The following is a 21248-nucleotide window of genomic DNA, read 5'->3' on the forward strand; positions in this document are numbered from 1 at the left end:
TAATTTCGAATAAAATGTTTCTCCAAGTTCTAACTCAATATTTAATGTTACGAAAATTTAACCAAATGTGTCTCTAGCTCAAGTGGTTGATGTGTTTAATTTGTAAATATGTGTCATAGTTCGATTCCCATCAACAAAACTATTTTTGATATTTATTAAATTACATGGGCAAAAGAGTAATTTTGAATAAAATGTTTCCCAAAAAACTTGATGTTGCACTATTATTAAAGATAATAGATTGCAAATACGTGTCATATGTTCGATTATCATCAACAACAACTATTTTTGATATTTATTAAAATACATGGGCAAAAGAGTAATTTTGAATAAAATGATTCCCCAAAAATATGTAAATAAATAAGTTCTAACTCAATACTTAATGTTATAAAAATTTAACCAAATATTTCTCTAACTCAAAATGTGTCTCTAACTCAAGTTGTTGATGTGTTTAATTTGTAAATAGGTGTCATAGGTTCGATTCCTATCAACAAAATTATTTTTGATATTTATTAAATTACATGGGCAAAAGAGTAATTTTGAATATAATGTTTCCCCAAAAACTTGATGTTGCAATATTATAAAGATAATAGATGGCGGTCTTCATTTTGGAGTGATATTTATGGGGTTTTTTTTAAAAAAAATTGACATCAGGCGTCATTCTCCCTAAATAGTAAAAATTGAGACTTTTTAAGCCTTCTGTCTTTCTTTTGCATTTCCATATTTTATTATATGCCATATCTTATTCATATGTGTCATTAATTTCTATGCATTTTCGTTTTTTAATGTCTCATTCAATTATATATATTTAAAAATTTACCAAAAATAGTAAAACGTTTATTAATATAAAAATCAACTTACCAAAAGTGTTTCAATTTTTTTGCAATTCTTTTTCATTTTTCTCTTACAAGATTGTTTGTTTGTTGCAGATTACTAGCAATTATCAGTATCGATCTCCTGTAACTAATGATCTTATATTTTCATGTTTTATAAATTTATATTCATCAATTGATTTATTTTTGAGGGAATGAATTGATTTCTTGAAAAGAAGAAAGTATATGAATAAGTAGTAAAATGGTGAATAATAATGAATAAATAAAAGAAACAGGCCGTGTACTTCCGACTTATTGGGCCTAGAGAAGTGTGGGTTGCAAAGCATCGCTAAAAGCTGATGTTCTAGTCCAGACTGTTGTGCTCGCAACTTGTCATTCCTCAAATGGGCCGACTGTGTGGGGATTTGCTAATTTGGGATTATTTTCAAATCTTAACGCATATACTATTATATTCGACAAATGTATATCCTTTATCCAGAATATGATTATAAAATAAGGAAAATGTTAAATCCAGAGCTCATTTTTAATATTCAGAGCAAATAAGTAATGAAAAGACTAAACTGACCTTCCTGAATGTACTTGAATAATCTCTGGAAATTTTAATTTGAGGGTAATACCGTCTTTTCACAACATATTTGCTCTGAAAATTAAAAAAAAAGCTCTGGATTTAACATTTCCCTAAAATAACTAATTGAAATTACAATACTATTAATTGAGCTGAAATCCCTCTTGTGACAGTTCGGTTTAATTGCCCGGAAAAAAGAAAGTATTTTGTTAAGATTTTGATTGTTTCGCTTTGGTTCATCAACTGTATGTTAATCATCATAAATTAATAAGCGTTGTTATACATCCCAAAATAGATTCTAAAACTTGTTCTCAGATGATACGTATACGTGATGTAATCAATTTTATTCTCTAAATTTGATGCATGTAAGAGGGCACCATCTCATTTGTTCAAAATCCCCCCAACATATTTTTATAACTAAATTTTAAAAAAAAATGGAGGAATTGATCCTCACTGTCCAGACAATTTTCATACTCCATACTCCATAGTGTAGTGGGAAAAGGCTAATAACAAACGCTAATGTGGGCTATGAATTACTATAAATGTGTGAAAGAATGGCGGTTAATTAGAGTGTGCAAGGAGTCCTATCACACGTGAACCCCAAATTTAGAAAAGTCTCAAAATTATTAAATACATGTACATATTTTTAGTAAATCATAAATTCGGATATTTTTAATATATTATTCATGAAATCTTAAATATGTTAAAGTTCTATAATTCACTTTTAACAAGCTTAATTATATATAAAATGTATTTTTACCATATTTTGAAGGAGCCCTTAAATTTCCATCTAACTTAATGTCTCCGAAAAAGTTAGAGGCGGCTTGGATCTAGAACTTCCACAGCCCACGCCTCATTCTCATTTTGGTGGCTCCTTTTTGCTGCTTGTCTTGTGGGGGCGATTGTACTATTATGCATGCACCCATGCTAGCATCACATAGATATCTATTATTTAATATAATTTAACAGTTTATATTTATTATTTAATATTATGTGTATATAATTTTTTATAAGTCACTTCTTCAAATATGATACATACGATATAACAAAATTTTATATAAAAGAAAGTTTCGCGGCGTCCTTATTTTTTGCGGACTCCTGGATTCCACTTACGTTCTGCAATTAGAATAATATATAAAATATTACATAACATATTATTTTGCAAATGATTTTATATAAATATCACTATTCAAACAAAAATCTTGCAAATCTCATATATTTTATGAGAAGGACATGTATGTTCTGCATAGAGATGCAAAAAAGTTCGGGCCCGAAAATCTGACCCGGCCCGATCCGGTCAAAACTCGATCCAGCTAGGCCCGGTCAAATCCCGGCCCGGTCTCGGCCCGGGCTTCGGGCTTCGACGGACCCTATATTTTTAATTAGGCAAAGCCCGACCCGGTTAAAAGGCCGGGCTTCGGCCCGACCAGGCCCAATTAAAAGCCCGAAAAAACCCGGTTATAATCTTATTATTCTAGTATATTTTCTTATATATTTATAAATTCACATTTACTATAAATATAAAAAATACTTTAAACACATATATATTTACATATATGTGATTAATAATATTATTTATATACTTCGTTGCATAAATAATGAAAGAAGATAAAATAAGTACACTATATATATTTGGATATCATTGTTATCATAACAATGATAAAACATATTATTCTATAAACATGTTTATTTTTTGCTGAATTTAAATGTTTTCAACGAAGTAATGTTTTCATAAAATATTTCATGTAAACTAATACATTGTTACGATGATCTCTAACATATGTATTCTTCAGAATCTCTAATAATACTCGATCCGATTTAAATTAGAAAAAAACTCGGCCCGATCCGACCCGAAAAAAGCCTAGTTAGACCCGTCTCGAGGACCCAAACGGGCTCTGACATTTTCGGAAATTCCGGCCCGGCCCAGCTCGGTCAAACTCAAAACCCGAAAAGCCCGGCCCGGTCAAAGCCCGTCCGGTGAGCCTTTTGTGCATCTCTAGTTCTGCAATATAAAGATGCAAATTGTGCAAATTAAACATGTTTTGTATAATAATATGTTTTACAATTTTCTACTCATAAAGTGTTTGTTTTTTTACATAATTTTCATTAAAATACTGATATTATGCAAGATTATTCATAAAATAATATGTTCTGTAATATTTTACGTAATATTCTAATTGCAGAACTTAAATGAACTCTAGGACCCCGCAAAAAATAGGACTCTATAGAACTTAACATCCTCATTTTTAGTAAATTTTAGATAACATTTCTAAATTAGAAGTGAACTTTTCTTTTTTTAAAATGACATTACAATATAGTTTCTAGTTCTTTATATTTAATGAGAACTTTTTAGGAATTTTTTTGGAGCAAGTGTTGCTGAGAACTTACCGTGATATTTTTTATGTGACCTAAGAAGCACATTTTTTTTTTAAAAAAATTACATTCTTTAAGGTTGATGTTTAACTGTCTCTACTCTCTCCTCGTATGCATGGACTGGATAGTACATACTACATAATATATGTTTTTTATGTAGATATTCTAACATAAAATGTGGGTCTCCAGTCGTATTGTTGATGTCACATTGACGCACCTTTGTGAACAGTAGTTGTATCACTCTATTCGCGGGATTCTCATGCGAGTACAATTTTTTATTTTTTTTTTCAAATTTATGAAGTATAGTTTATTCTACTTTATAAGTTATATGACTCAGATCAGCGAATCAACTAGAAAGTATTGAAAAATTGTTCGAGTCACGTGAACACAACGCTCTTTTTAAAATAGATAAGTCACTTCTATATGGTGTTTGAAGTTTGATTGACTTCCGTCTCACAACGAACAAATATGATTTTCAAGCACTTAACAAATTCATCTTTTACGAACTGAACCAATTCGCTTCTATCTCATATAAAGAACCTAGAGAGTTGAAGTTGTATCATTTTTTGTCATTTTCGGACAATGAGGCAGGGGCCTTTTTTAATAGCGGGAAAGTATAACTTACAAATCAAATTAAATTTGTAACCTCCAAATTAATAATTTAATAAAATTATATCATTATTATAGGGGGAAAGTATAACTTACAAATTAAATTAAATTTGTAACCTCCAAATTAATAATCTAATAAAATCATATCATTATTATAGGAATTACAAAATTAAAAGTATGTAGGTTATAAATCAAATAAAATAAATAAAATGTAAATAGATTTTTTATTTAAAATTTATCCAACATTTACTTCATATCTAGTTAATCGGTGGGATCCATTTTGATTTAAGAAATCAATATAAATAATCAAATATAACATATAATTACTGACATTATAAATATAGTGACAATTAAATAAAAAGTCAACCTTTTGGACAAGTATATAAAAAAGCAATAGTCGTCCTCGCAAGTCATAGCGACGGAATAGAAAAAGAGACTAAAGAAGATTGGCTTACAATTGCAGGAGTCCAATTCAGATAGATATGTACCTACCACCTTAATTAACTTGTGTAAAGTTCAATACTAAGAATTCAAAATTTATGAAAAATATGAATTAAGTAGAGAATTCAACCCTCAAAGGTCATGATGATACTTATCGTATCTTTAATAAACCAATTTAGTAACTCAAAACTATAAGTATAAACATCTATATATGGAGCTTCAGTAACCGATTCCAGATTTCACTTAATTTTGTGTTCTTACGTATATGTCATGTAATACTAATATAACAAGATATACGTCACATTATAAAATTGGTTATAAAATTGGAATGTATAAGATCGGATAATGTTTTGTATGGAATTCAAGATTTGGTCGATAGCTCAAATGATAGATTCGTCGGGGTATAGAGAGCAGGGTATCGGTATTTCAACGAAAATACATAAAGTGTCTCATGAAGTGTGTAATTATATTTGTATATAAATTATCTTCAAAATATTATTTAATTGTCTCTTCATTTATGAGAATATTGAGACGATTACAATTTATTATTTGTTCGACTCGATTAGTATTATAGATACCATATGAATTTTTATTATTAAATTAACTCCTTTGTTTTTTTAAAAAAAAAACAAAGATTAGATGACATTTTAGAAGTCCAATTTAGATAGATATATAAAGTACCACCTTAATTAACTTGTGTAAAATTTAAATTTACGGAAATATAAATCAAGTTAGAGAGATCAATCCTTGAGGGTTCATTAACCTAGATTTAATCTACCATCTCTTTCTATAGAGATGGGGGAAGCAGCTAGCGGGTCTTCTGGGCTGAGCTGTTTAAATGAAGTGCCAGTCAAAATGACAGACAATTTCTTATTGAATGATGTACGTGTAGTGTTTTTCTTTAAAGTTGTACGCAATCCTCGAAATAGTAAGAAACCAAACCTATGTTGTTGGAATATACTATCATCTATTTTGGAACATTCTTCTAATATTTTTAAATTTAAAATAAGCTAATATGATTTTACATGTTTGGATTTTAAAGTTTCAAATAAGTTAATATATATAATTTTCACAGTTTATTTTGAATACGAAATTAATTTTTATTGCCAAAAATTGGTGTTCGTACTGTTCACTTAAGAAATAGACTTTTGAATAAGGAAATGTTGAAATATATTACTCCTATCAACTATACTACGCATACGGGCCTTCCTTAAAATTTTACTCAACATATCTTCATCTTGAAGCATCTATTATACATGTAGTCGTTTCTTCTTCGAAGTTCTGTTTTAATTTTCACTCATTCATATTCGGACAAATATTATACGCATAGTTGTTATTTTTTCCTTAAGGCTAGGTTATTTGAAGTAATTCTGAAATTAGATATGAATTTTGTTTATTATAATCCTATATTCGGTGTTTGATTAATAATAAAATAATTTCAAACTCATTCTTGAAACGTCCGGGATATAGGTTTTGCATACCTTTAGGATGGACGTGGGTACAAGAGAATAATGGGTACGACGGAGGAGTATAGGAAATGAATTTTTATTCTCACTATTTTCATTGCTATTTAAGCCATTTCATGCAAAATTTAATATATATATAAATGAATAAACCAAAAATATATTAAAATAATAATTAAATTAAGATTTTTAAATAATGAATATTAACAATACACAAATATTTTAAATATTCATTACAGCAATCAACCAAACACGTGAAATCAGAAATGATACCTATTTTCCATGCCATCCTAACACGTTTATTAATTCCAACCCAGGGTCGGCCTTGAGATTCGAGGGGCCCTAGTTGAAACTAGCTCTATAACCCGTGCGAGGCACGGGCATTATCTAACATCATTATTATAAAATTTGTATATGTGTTTATGAGGCCGCAGGGGTTGGCTCAGCTGGTTAAAGAGGGGATAACTATCCTCTTGGTCACAGGTTCGAATCCCACGGGAGGAGAATTTATGATTAGGCCTCCTGAGTCAGAGCTTGTCGCTTAAATGCGGTTTACATTGGTTCACGTGATAAAAAAAAATTCCGGTTACGAGAAGTTTTTTTCATCTGTGTACAGTTTTTACTGTAAGGATGCGTATTTTCGGCCTTTATATTTTATAGCCGATATAAGATACAACCATTTTCAAAGCTCATAACTCATATTTTAATGAAATGTATACCTGCTATAGAATTGAAAAAATGTGGTATGATGTGATGTGCACTTATTTTTAAATTTGTATTTTCACAGGAGATGTACTTGAAATTGTTTAAAATTTTTAAATTTCATAATTGTTACCGTATAACATGGAAATTCATTATTTGACAATATCATGTTAATCGATTACAAAAAAATTGAGTTTATTTGTGCTAGTTACCTTAATTTCTTATATCTTGTATATATGTGTATGTGTATGTATGTATGTATGTATGTATGCATGCATGTTTGTATGTATTTCTGTATGTATGTATGTATGTATGTATGTATGTATGTGTGTATGTATGTATGTATGTATGTATGTATGTATGTATGTATGTATGTATGTATGTATGCATGTATGTATGTATGTATGTATGTGTGTATGTATGCATGTATGTATGTATTATTGTGAACTAATAATTTAAATTATAATCCAGGTATTACACGAATCTAAATAAGAATACGATGTTTGTTTTTTCGTTCGAAATAGAGTTTCGCATAAGTGAAATATTACATACGATATATTAAATGTGATAGTAATAAATATATAAAATTATAATATATTATAATTTTAGTCTATACTTATAAAAATATATATGTAATTATAAGTATAAGTCATTAATATACATTAATGGAGTAGTAATAAATATATAATTATTAGTAATTAATGAGTTAGATGTAATTAATATATGTTGTTAAATTTGATATTTATTAATAAATATTTATGAAGGGTACTTAAGTAATTTCAAATTATTAAATTGTCTCAATGAACTCCCTAATTGCTCTATTATATATATAATAGATAATAAATGAGTTTATAGAGCCCTAATATACATGTATTATGAAAATTCATATATATTTACTTAAAAATGTTAAAAAATTTTGGAACCTTAGGAGCAAGTTTTGCTCGTCTATATTCAGATCACCCCTGTTCCAACCTCATATGAGTTGAACTAAACAACCTCTTAATATCTTCTATTTAATCATTTGGGATAAGCATGGCAAGAAATAGGAAAATATGTAGTCTTATAAATAACTGATTTTTTATTCAAATTATCAAGAGAAATAGTCCTCACTTATAATATAAAATTAATTTTCTTAATAATTTTCTGAAGAGTGAGGTGGTAGCGGTTATTTGACGTGACAAATAAACGAGGGTATCTTGAACAAGTTGATTCGGTTGCTTATCCTAATACGTACACGTCTTTGTGAAGAGCATAGTCTAGAATTTGTACGTGTTTGAACACCAAATCAAATTATTCTACACACCACACCAGCTAACATTAATTCAGTTTATTTAATTGTTTACTGCTTAAATACACACACAAGCCAAACGCCTAGTCAATATTAAACAAATGAAAATTTGTCATCACCAAGGAAAACGCCAAACCCTATCCGGTCCGATTGCAGTTATTCAGTAACAAACTCTCAAGAGCAACACTTGATTCAGTGTTATAAATGCCTACTGCTATCCGCACTTTTTTAATACCGTAAGTTGGATGAAGGGTTGTGCCATTTTGATCGATCACATGAGCCAAATTTTGATTTAATTTTAAATGTCGTATTGGTTTCATATTCAACTATCTGCATGATATATTTATAAATCGGTTTTCTAACATGTCCAAGGAGTTTATATAGATTTCCTGTATACACAAAAATTAAATTAATTAAAATAAATTTAAATAATACAAGATTCTATTCAGGGTTTCCTCTACCACCTTAAAATTCTAGACGAACTAATTACTTAATATTGTATCAGAACTCGATTTAGGATCGTATAATTGAGAAATAATCTTAAAGAGTATAAGTTTGTCTTCCTCTACTACCTAGTGGTTACTTAACAATAAATTTATAAAATTTTTCATCCAACATGTGTCCAACACCCATTCAGAAAACCCTTTATTATCAAAAATAAAATGAATATTTATCAAATAGATATAGATGATCTACTTGCTCTTCTAGAACGTCTGATAACTCGAACACGGCCGAAATTGCTATATTGATCCTCGTGCAGAACTAATATCCAAATCATTAATACATTCCAGGCCGGTGGTAAAGAAATATTGAACTGCCACGTGACAGCTTGACATTAGATTCATATACTCCTATATCATGGGCGTGTTTGTCAAATCTGATATACTTATAAGTTGAATTTACAACTTTATAACCTCATAAGTTGAGTGTTAGTAATGACATATTTTTTCTTAATTTATTTTTTATTTTTCATTTTTTATCAATTTTAGTTTTGAAATATATTTTTTTAATTTTAATATAACTTAAATATAAGAATTAAGATAATAATATTTAAAAATTATATATTTAGTTCATTTAAATGAAAAAATTCTGACTTATAAGTTAAATTGTCCAAACACTTACGTAACTTATAAGCATTTATCAACTTATCACCTATCAGTCACTTATTTATTTAGTTTAAATTATAAGTTATTTATTTTAAAATTTCTCAAACGGGCACATATATTACTGAACTTTTAGTAAGGTAATTAAAAAATATTATGAGAAGGCTTTTAAGTTAGTTTTTTTTATGGTTATTATTTAATTGTTTCATGTTTGAATCCTATATTTTTATAACTGGCAATTTTTTCCATGAACTAAATTATTACCAAGAAAAATTTCTAATATTTACAGATACTAAAAGTACCACCCCTGCTAAATATTTGTGAGGAATGGTTGTATTGGACCCCTGCTAAATATTTGTGAGGAATGGTTGTATTGGTTGTATACTTGAGGAGTGAAATGAGTTAAGGTGTTTATCGATCATACTAGAATTCAGGTATCAATGATCCCCATGTTTCTCTCCTCTGTTTCTCTCTAAGAAAAGACCTTAATCTTTATATTATTTGGGATTATTATCGACCTTTTTGGTTGATAATAAGTCCATTAATCGGGAATTATGTTTTTTCTACCGGTTTGATTTTTGATTATTTTTACTAGTTTGAGAATTTGGTTGTGTTTTAACATCCGAGATTATATTCTTTAAATGTAAATTATGATTCATTGATAAAAATTTGTATAATATTACAGTTACAGTCGATTTGTCGAATGTGTTCTGATAAATTAGGTATATATATAATCATCATGATTATAACAAATTGTGATAAAAAATATGGAGAGATGGTAATAAATTAAAATATTGTAAAATATAATTTATTTTCATTGTTAGGAGATCTTAAGTTTATTGACCAAGTCTTCTAATCTATTTATATTAAATTATTATGAATGAGAAAAGTATAACTTTAGAGCATTATCATGGTATCAAGAGCATATAGTTTATACTCGCAAGAGTTTGCATACGAGTTGAAGAAGAAAAACACTACAAGAGTTTGTGGTGTGAGACAAAAAAAATAACGACATATGATTAATTTTTTGAATGGAGGCCGTGAATACGACCCAATAATCGTATCCCCGTTGGAGACGATAAAACGAATAACGGTTATTTTCCCGATGGGAAATGACGATGACCATATGGTAGATTTTTAAAACATAATATGTCAATCCAACGATAACAAAAAGAAGATTTTTGCAATAATCGTAATAGAAATTACGACTGGGATAAGATGACGAATACATAGATGAAAATCTGATAAGAAAGAGAAAACAGATTCAAGTGGGTAATTAAAGCGGACGATTCAGGAGAAAACTGAATTAAGTGGCTAATTAAAGCGTACGATTCAGAACGAGAAAACTGATTCAAGTCGCTGATTGAAACGGACGATTCCATCTTTTTTAAATTTATTTTGGCAAACTTTCGATTTGAGTATCATGAGTTTAAGAGGGGTTATAGGAAAATACGTGGAGATGGTAATAAATTAAAATATAGTAAAATATGATTTGTTTCCAATGTTAGGAGATCTTAAACTTGTTAACAAAGTCTTGTAATGTATATATAATAAATTATTATGAATGAGAAAAGTATAACCTCGTAACATATTTTTCAAATTGTTTGATTTACTTTTCAAAAAAAAACTGAATATTTCGACAAAATGAGTAGAGATTCGTCACTGTAAAAGATCTACTTATTTATGATAGTTTTGATGACGAAATCTTGATTTATTCTTTATAATGTGCTAGTATAATAACTCGTACGATACACAATTGTTTTTATCATTATATGTTAGTAAATTATAATTTTAATATTTTATTAGTGTGACTCGAACTTTACACTCCCTTGTATAAAATAGTAATTTTTATAAGTTGATTCAATGATTCTCATCAATTTGATTTAAAATGTCTGACGGTTTTGAATTGAGTGATCAGAGAATCAACAACTAAATTTATAATGTTTCGTATAGATTCGTTGAATTTTGATTATTATTATGAATATCGTATGGCTTATGATTAATGAATTATTTTACCCTTAAAAAACTTATTTAAGTATTAAAAAAATTGTTTATTCGGATCTGAAGACTGAAATTTGCAAATGATTAATAGCTTTTTGAAACAGAAGTACGGTACGAATTTCAGTTACTAATCCAAGATTTGGTCCTGGTTATTGTCCTATCTTAATAAAAAAATTTAATTACTCGATTAATGTTTCGTCCCATTTCTGAATTTTTAATAAAATTTAATATTTTAATCAACAATGAAAATATTGAGAGGAAGACCGAGACCTCTAACGATCATAACTCTTTTATTATCATTACAAAGAAAGACAAGCAAATTACGATCGTATTTGACGGATGGAGGATGTTCATCCGAAGTTTTATCATGTTTTTTGTAACGATTTGAAGTAATGAAATTATTCTTTCTGTGGCAAAAAATAAACTGGTTATATATAACTAAATATGACGAGAGACCAGTCATATATACAAGAATCGTATTTGGTAAATTCGTTAGTTTTATACTAAAATTCGACCGATTAAATGCAACCGTTTAATTGGTTGATCAATTAACAATTTGAGTTTTCCAGATTTTGGATTTAAATTTCAAATTTATATTTAAAATTTAAAAATCCTATCCAAAAAATTTAAAATTTCATAAAAATGTAAAGTTCCACCCAAAATATTAAATTTGAGTTCAACCATATATATATGCTCGTGTATCAAATTCGACCACTTTTGGTGCGAACAAAATTTCGACGATTTTGTTAAAAAATCAATTTCAATTGTTTTTGGTCGAATATTGGTGGCTAAATTCTTAAATTATAGTTTCTTCTAAATTTTTTAAAAGTTGAGATTATCATGATTATGTTATATTAACAAAAATATATTTATACTATCTTTATTATTATATTAAAAATTAAATATTTAAAATTTCGTTTATAATCTACTTAGTTTATAATTTGTCAGTCAACTATTATCATTTAAATATTTCAAATCAAATTATTTGAAAACTGTTAAATTTAAAATAAAACACACATATAAATAGATTAATATTTATAATAGAATTATTTAAATAAAAATAGAATTATAACATGTCCAATAGTCTTGGTTTAAAAAAACTATACCATTCATTCGGGCGGGACTAAATAGAATTATATCCAATCTTAAATAAAATATAAAATAAGTTTAGCTCATATAATGCCATTAGGTTGAAGCCAAATTATATATATTATTCAGTCGGTCTAAAGTAAAATTATATTTAACTCATGCTAAAATAAAATTAAACAAAAAACTAAATATAATTAGCTAGATTTGGTAGATATAACGAGATAAAATAAAATTTGTTATCTCATGCTAAAACAAAATAATAAATACTAACAATCCGGCTAAAAAAATTATTGAAACGTGCTAAATGAAAAATAAAATTTGAAACGTAATACGTTTGTCTATATAATATTATCACGCTAAAATAAAATATATAACTTATTCGATTTAAAATAAAATAATATATATCGAGAGCTAAAGTAAAATTAAAAACTAACTAAATATAATTAGTGGGTACATATAACGGAAGTGAGACTAAAACAAAATAATATTTATTATCGATCTATGATAAAATTAAATTTAAATTTAAACTAAAGATAATTTTTATATTATTGATTTGTGTTAAAGTAAAATTAATGTCTACCTAATTTATTGATAGGTATAATGTAGGTTTAGAAGAGTGATAACTTCCAACCTCATATTAAAAGTTTGGTAGTAGATCTATTTGTACAAATTAAACCAAAAATAAATTTGAATATTAGTCGGTATATCAAACTAAAAAATAATGCGTATACTAATATTGATGTGAGCTAAAATTTACTTTCCAATTAAAACATAATTATCTTTCATCGACACATCTATCAATATCAACGAAACTATATATTTCAATTAGATATTTGTTTTTAAATTAAAATATCACTAAATTATACACACGTATATTTAAAATTATTGTCAAATTATATTATTAAAAAATTCTAATAAATAAATTTCAGAGTTTAAAATTTCCGCTTTAAATTAAATTCAAAAATCATGTAGTTTTAGGCTAGTAATCTATACTATATTATAATAATCGGAATGAGTTATATTTTGGTATGCTCTTTTTTGGTTAGTTTAATTATCCACATTTATGACGAGGAGATCTTTTTTAAATCCGGACCGTTGGATCTAAATACTAAAATTATATACACTACTCAAGTTTCTAGGTTCGAATCTCTCCAACAACAAATATTTATACTATTAATTTACACTACTCAAACTTCGTGGTTCGAATCTCGTAACAAAAAATATTTATATTATTATTTATATGATATATATGCAAATTTCAGGTTCGAATCCCGACAATAACAAATATTAATATTATTATTTATAAATATACTAATAAGGTTGATGGTCTCGACCTCATCAATTATATACTATTTAATATTAATTAAATTTTTTTTATTATAATTTTGAAATAATATAAAGCTAGTTATTATAAAAAGAGAGTGGAATTATAAAATGAACATACTAGTATTAATTAATAGGACAAACATGTAAAAAATCCTCAGCTCGTGGCTGCTCATGAGACGGACTATATATATTGACATATGTACAAGAGGTGGGTAACATATAACATACGTTTTAATCATTCTCTCTGTGGAAGAGAGATCAGAGAGAAGAAGAAAGAAACAGAATAGTGAGTTGATAAATAATCCTCAACCCCCCACTCCTTGCAATTCTCATGAACTGCGTTGTCGTGTTGGGTTTCTATTGTTGGGGTTGGAAGCATATAACCGCTCTTATGCTCTTTCCTTCTTCTTCCTCTAATTATACCTCCACTTCTTCTCCCTCCATTTCTTCTTAAATTATAATTACTTATATATCTTTTTATATCTTTGTATTAATTTCTTGTTAATTATAGTCATTATTATTATAAGTTAATATATGATCATGATGATGGAGGGTGAAAATGAAAGGGATTTGTTAGAAGAGTACATGGTGAGAAAGTCATCGCCACCACCTTTCTTGTTGAAAACATACATGTTAGTGGAAGATCCGGTCACCGATCACGTGGTTTCTTGGAATTCCGACGGCAAGGGTTTCGTGGTGTGGCAACCGGCGGAGTTTGCTAGAGATTTGCTTCCTACACTCTTTAAGCACAGTAATTTCTCCAGCTTTGTCAGGCAGCTCAATACTTATGTATGTGATCCCCCTTCCCTACTCTTTTAAAAAAATTACATTTAATTTTAGTACAGAACTGGTATCACAAAGGATTTGTAAGATTTTTATTATAATTTGTTTGTGCATGTTGCTTACCCCTCAATCAGTTAAGTGGTTAAGCTGTCTATAGATTGAGATTAAATGCGTGTCCAACAGAACGTTAATAATGATTTCTTATTCTGTAATTGCTCGAACCGATTAATCCGAACATCAGGGAAGCTTAAGGAAACTGATTGCTGTCTACTTTTCTTTCAATTTATTTTCTTTACAAACTGGTTATGATGAGGTATAAAGTTTATTAATTTTTTGATGAAAAATAATACTCCCTCGTTCCCGGCCAATTGTTATCGTTTCTGAGGGAGTGTCCGACAGGTATTTTAAGATAAATATAAAATATAGTTCTATAATTTTTTAAATTTTTTTTTTTCTGAATAAAAATAGAATGTTTAAACTTTTATTCAAAAAAAGTTTTTTTAAAAAAAGTTATAAAACTATAGTTTTTATTCATCTTAAAATGTGTGTCGGACACTCTCTCATAAACGATAACAATTGGGATGGACGGAGGGAGTATACTTTTTTGATAACTGTTAATTTATTTATTATGATCGAGTAAAACATGGAATTAATTAGAGGGATGGAGTGTAATTTTTGAGTAATGGCAGGTATTTCAAATAAATGACACAGATGTTTATCAAATGATGTGCTATATCACATCTCATGCACGCTTCCCATATTATTATTTAAAAAAATTACGGTTTATATTATTGACAACTAAATATTTGAAAAAAAAATGGGATAACTAAGCATATTTCACAAGTTTTTGGTGCCGAGCTCTTTATAAATGTAAATTATTACAAATTTTATGTTTTCATGTGATTTAATTTTTTAAACAAAATTTCCAAATTCATTTTGAAAATAGTTCATGAATATCGAATTATCATAATTATATTTGATTATTTTGTAATAAATGAGATGTATCCTCGTGAATAATATATCACGGATTCGTTTGAAAATATTTTCGGATCCATTTTGTGGATCTATTACGAAGTCTTTCATGAAATGTTATATATTTCTATACATGTGCACTTGGAAATTAATATGCATGGTTTGCAATATGATATTCCGTGTGTGTGTAAATTATATGAGTTTTGTAGACGCGAAAACATCCAATTTGTGGAAGGAAGTCAATTCGTATATGTTGATTGATTGATAAAATTTCATTTGACAAGAGATGTTTTGACTTATCTGTTAACTCGTTTTGGAAATTCTTTGGAAGTTGGTTAGTGCTCTTTCACACCTTGAATGCTTTTATTTTTTAAGAAACTTCTTTACAAATAGCTAGTTCATTCCATTTTCCTCTACCGGAACTGTTTCGCTCATACGTCATGCATGAAGTCACCAGCTGCAGTTGTTTGAGAAACCCTAGTTGCCACGTGTAACGTGCATGTGCATGTGAGAGTGCATATTGTTTGGTATATAGCTAGTGCACAAAACACTGCAGGTTTAATCGATTTATCACGAATTATAATGAAGTTGTTGAATTCAGAATTTGATTGTTGCTTCATGTGTATATGATGTTCAGGGGTTTCGGAAAGTTGCTACAACCAGGTGGGAGTTTTGCAATGACATGTTCTGCAAGGGCAAGAAAAATCTACTCTCCAAAATAAGGCGCAGAAAGTCATGGACAAATAAGAGTACACAGCCGATTGCCCAAACCTTAAAATTAGAACAATCTGAGCAATTTCCAGATCATGATCAGAGGTCTAAATCAAGTTCTTCGACATCTTCTTCGTCTGGATACACGAATCTAGTGGATGAGAATAAAAGGCTCAAGGAACAGAATGGGGTTTTAAGTTCTGAACTTTCGACTTTGAAAAGCAAGTGTAAGGAGTTGCTTAATATGGTTGCTATCTACACAAAAAAGGAAAACTTAGATAATGATGATGATGAAAAAGATGAGGGGCCAAAGCTGTTTGGAGTGAAGCTTCAAGGTGAAATTAGGAAGAGAAAAAGAGAAGAGAATGCGGGCGATGGTAACGCTCCAACCTATTTTATGTCTCAGTTATGCAAATAAAAAGGTATTTAGCTCTAGCTAGACAAATTACTAGCTTCGACAAATATATTGTAATACTACTTAAATTAAGACTTATATATTTATATATCTGAGAGCCATATCAATTAAATATGATTTGGTTAAAAATTGTAGATGTTTAAACACAGATACCGTGAATATATGGATGTAATAGTTTCAAGTTTCAAGTATTTCGTGTAATGCTTTTGTGATGTAAACAAGAGGCACAAGCCTTTCAAGTTTCAAGTACATGAGATGCATGAATTACAATTTACAATTAATGATATTATGTCTACTGTGCAAGTTTTCTTCTTCTTCCTCCTTTTTGAAAAAGGTTTAACACGTAAGTTTAATGTAGTGTGTGGGTCCTAGCTTAGTAGCATCTAGAAACTTCTTTATTAATGCCAATCAAATCAAAACTGTTAAAATTAATTGAACGTTTAAATTTGGATTTTGTCAATAGCAAGAAGTGATCGGAGCATCCAAATGTTGGACCGATGATGGAAGTTTCTCTCAAATTTTAACTTTCTTTTTAAGGCTCTCAAAAGATGACACACAATACACAAATTTAAAGTTTATGTTTATTTTTTAATATACAACACCAAAATACACGGTTAAAATTTAATATTGATTTTGTATTTACTCTTCATTTACACGACATAAGGTATATGCGAGATAGTTTAATATTATAATTAAATAATAATATTTATAATAAATAAATAAATAAATATATATATATATAATTAAAATATGCATATTTATCAAAACAAATCAACAGGAAATGACACGAAAGAGAAGTACGTTTATCTGTATTTGATATGAAAATACGCGAAAACCAAAAAAACATACAAGATAATGGTATGATATTCTAAATTGAAGTATGATCTTATAAATCGGCATATATTAACCCGTGTGATGCACGGATAACACTGATTTAATATTATATACTCCCTCCGTTCTATTGAATTCTTTACATACTTTTGCCTCATGCCTGACACGTATTTTAAGCCTACTATAAAATATAATTCTATAATTTTTTTTTTAAATTTTCTTTTTATGTATAAAAGTTTAAACATTATATTTTTATTTAAAAAAAAATATTTAAAATTATTTAAAAAATCATGTTTTACGGAAGCCTTAAAATGCGTGTCGATCCCCCGTCCCCCAATGTAAACAACCGACCGGAACGGAGGGAGTATATTTTTAAAAAATATATATTGAATTCAATTTTTAATTTTGTTCATTCTAAAACTTGACTTCATGATAATTATATTAGTAGACGTATATGTTCATAACTTTTTAGAACATTTAAACTTATTTAAAGTGATAGCATTGGTAGGGGATTATTATTATGACGAAATTATTATTTTATTGAGGGTAAAAATATAATGTCTCCATTAGGTTGGGACCTTAAAAAAAATATTATTTTAGCATGGTGATTACTTAATCGATTAACTATAACTCTATAAAAGATATTTGAAAAAAACAATATTACTGATTGAACGATACAGTTTTATTGATAATTATATGTGTATTTTTTTTAAAAAATAATATTTATGTTTCAACTAAAATTTGATTTTTTAGTTCATATCATTAGGATACGAATTATACTTAGTGTAATATTAATTTAATTTATCTCGGATCAGTGGTTTACAATATTTTATTTTAGCTCAGTGCACAATACACCGACCAAATCAAACTAATTAGTTTTAGTTTATTTTTAAATTCTTTTAAAAGTATGGATCAATAAAATAATTTTGTTTTAGATTGAATAATTAGTATATATGATTTTATTTTTTTTGGTCAATTTTATATTTTTATTTCAGTTTTGTGTTAGTCTCAATCAATTGTATAATGTATTTTTTTTATCATGTATAAATAAAATATATTATTTTGTTTATCAAAGTTCATTAGTATAATTTTTAAGTAGATTTATAGTATTATTATTTTTTTCTTAAACAGAGTCACATTATATATCTACTAAATCTTTAACATTATATTTAATCTGCTTCAATTTAATTTAGCTCGAAGTAATAAATTAGAATAATATAAAATTCGATATGAATTTGAATTTAAATTGGTAGAAAAAGTTGAATTTAATATAAATTATAATGATATAGAGTTCGATATAAAATATAATTGAAATTGGTAAAGTAATAGAGGAAGTTGATTTCAATATCAATTAGAATTAGAATTAAATAATTAATTAAGGGTAATTAAGTAATTTCAGCAAATACTGACCAACTACCAAACTTTTAATGTTTCGTTACGTGTTTTCGAAATAAAGAAACTGAGAAAATTAAAGAAACGCACAATTGCAAATTGCAATAATAAGTTGAATGGGAATGAGTAGCTAGGAACATAGGCTACGAGAGATAACGAGTTGACACGCCTGGTTTTCTAGTCTCTTCTAGATAAAGACAAAGTAAAGAGCTTTTGGTTTCCTATATCGCAAGCGACTTTGCTCCAAAACTTGAAAAAAGTTAGGAGAAAACAAAATTGTAGAAAGACACAGTGGTATTAGTCATGATAAAGAAGTTTTGCTGTTGTAAAAGCAACCTTATAAACAATCCTTCACCGAAAGAAAAACACACATTCAATGCATTTGCAAAAGTTTGACACCAATCTCACATTAGCTTTCTTTGTCAGTACAGTAATCTTTCATTTTCAGTTAAAAACCAGCTTGTTCCTTTTCAAATTACACATCGCCCGTCACCTGCAGGCTGCAGTGGTTAATTTGTCTGTTATCTAAAAAGAACATGCACAGGACAAGGTTATCAAATTCTTTTCGAGGACATAATTTGTAAAAAAACATTGATCAGCAATTAATGTGTGCGGTGCCAATCTTTCAAACTATACATGGTAGACTGAAACAGTGCCTCCATTGCTGCAGGAAGGTGTGAGAAGCGGAAATATCACTCTTTTTTCAGGCTTGTTCACCTAATTACAATGTAAATTTAAGGACCATCTTCCTTCTCTTCCAATCGAGAAACATATATATATATAAAGTGAACAACAAAACAATTCATATACATAATGCAGATTATGCCAAATCCCGAAGTCCACAAGCACAAGTATCATGACTTGACAAAATAATAATATGTACAATCTAATTCAACCTGCTCGTGACCCATGCACAATTCCCTTGAATTAGAATGTAACGACCAATCACATAATCTCTAAGAGTCTAATTGCTGGTAGACGAGCGGAACACTTACGTCAACACAAGATTCGGTTTCACATGAATAAGTTATGGTATTTTTACTCTGGCTAATCTTCATACAAGGTCCCTCCTTTAGATGCATTTTATTGCTCTAGCTACTGTGATTCCTAAATATTTTTTCTTACCAAACAAATAAACAGTTTTCATTCAATAATAATTAATACAATCGTGACAAATCCTCAACTGCTAATACAATTATATTGGAAAATGAATATCGTACTAAACACAATTAGCTGCTTTGTTGGTGCCCCTAAATATCATTTAAAACTAAAAATGGTCCAAAATATCACCTTTGAAAATAATGACCCAACATATCACTTGCACTTTATTTAGTGTTTTGGTATAACGGTATTTCATTCCACATTTTGCTTATTTTTTCCTTTTTTTTAACAAGCAAAACGCAACATTATATACACAGTTATGTTCATGCCTCTTTTTTTAGCAAAAAAACGTGAGATGGTGTATTATTTTGGCACCAAAATATACATCATGTAGATTTTAACCCCAAAACACTATTCCATCTAACACAAATTTTTAAACCCAAAATAAAAAAATGTTAAACCCTACAATCATAAAAAAATATTTTAAATTGTTTTTAAAACCCAGAAGGAGATTGTTGAACCCTAAAATGTTAAAAGTTATTAAATTAATTTACACCCTTAAATTTTAAAATTGTTTAATTTAAAATTTACGGGGTTGTTTCATAGGGTTTAGGGCCCTTAAACTGTGGCGCCCCAAAATCCGGGGTCGGGAATCTTGGAGGCCACACCATCTAACCACTATAAATCACATACCTCACACCACAATATATAAATACTCACACCTTACGACCCCACACTTATCACAAACACACTTACATGTTATTGTCTTGAAAATGAACCATTCATTACTAGAGTAGATTAAACCGCAAATTGATACTCCCTCCGTCCCTCCCAAATGTTTACATTTGGGTGGGGCGCGGAGTTTAAGAAAAATGATAAAGTAGTGGAGAAAAATTGAAAAAATAAGTAAAGTAGTGGGACTGATTAATATTATATGTATAAAGTGGGTATAGTGGAGGAAAATAGTGGATGTAGTTAATTTAAAAATTATAAAAACTTTACTATTTTTGGAAAATTTTGAAATGTAAACAATTGAAAGGGACATCCCAAAAAGAAAGTGTAAACAAATGGGAGGGACAGAGGGAGTAATTATTAGAACCCAAAAGTAATTAAGTCTTACCGGGGAATAACCTTTAAGTAAGACTAGTCCGTCGGCCAAATATACGTTTCTTATTTGTTACCTTACATAAGTCATACTTATAAATAAGCCGAACTAAAAATAACTGAAAACCAATCCAGCTTATTCAGACTAC

The 21248-nt window shown here is 28.5% G+C and overlaps 1 protein-coding gene across 1 annotated transcript; it reads left to right on the forward strand.

Annotated features, from left to right (window-relative positions):
* The first annotated feature begins 13998 nt into the window (after positions 1–13998).
* LOC141688860 (heat stress transcription factor B-3-like) lies at positions 13999–16912 on the forward strand. The gene is made up of 2 exons (XM_074492983.1): positions 13999–14579; positions 16183–16912. Exons 1-2 carry the CDS (start codon positions 14325–14327, stop codon positions 16672–16674), a joined length of 747 nt encoding a protein of 248 aa, XP_074349084.1. The 5' UTR covers positions 13999–14324; the 3' UTR covers positions 16675–16912.
* Positions 16913–21248: the final 4336 nt, after the last annotated feature.

This window comes from Apium graveolens, chromosome 10, assembly GCF_009905375.1.
Source record: "Apium graveolens cultivar Ventura chromosome 10, ASM990537v1, whole genome shotgun sequence".
Lineage (NCBI taxonomy): Eukaryota > Viridiplantae > Streptophyta > Magnoliopsida > Apiales > Apiaceae > Apium > Apium graveolens.

Coding starts and splice junctions, on each gene's coding strand:
- LOC141688860 (XM_074492983.1), top strand. CDS start 14,325: ATGATCATGATGATGGAGGGTGAAAATGAAAGGGATTTGTTAGAAGAG. Junction 14,580..16,182: donor TCAGGCAGCTCAATACTTAT/GTATGTGATCCC, acceptor TATGATGTTCAG/GGGTTTCGGAAAGTTGCTAC.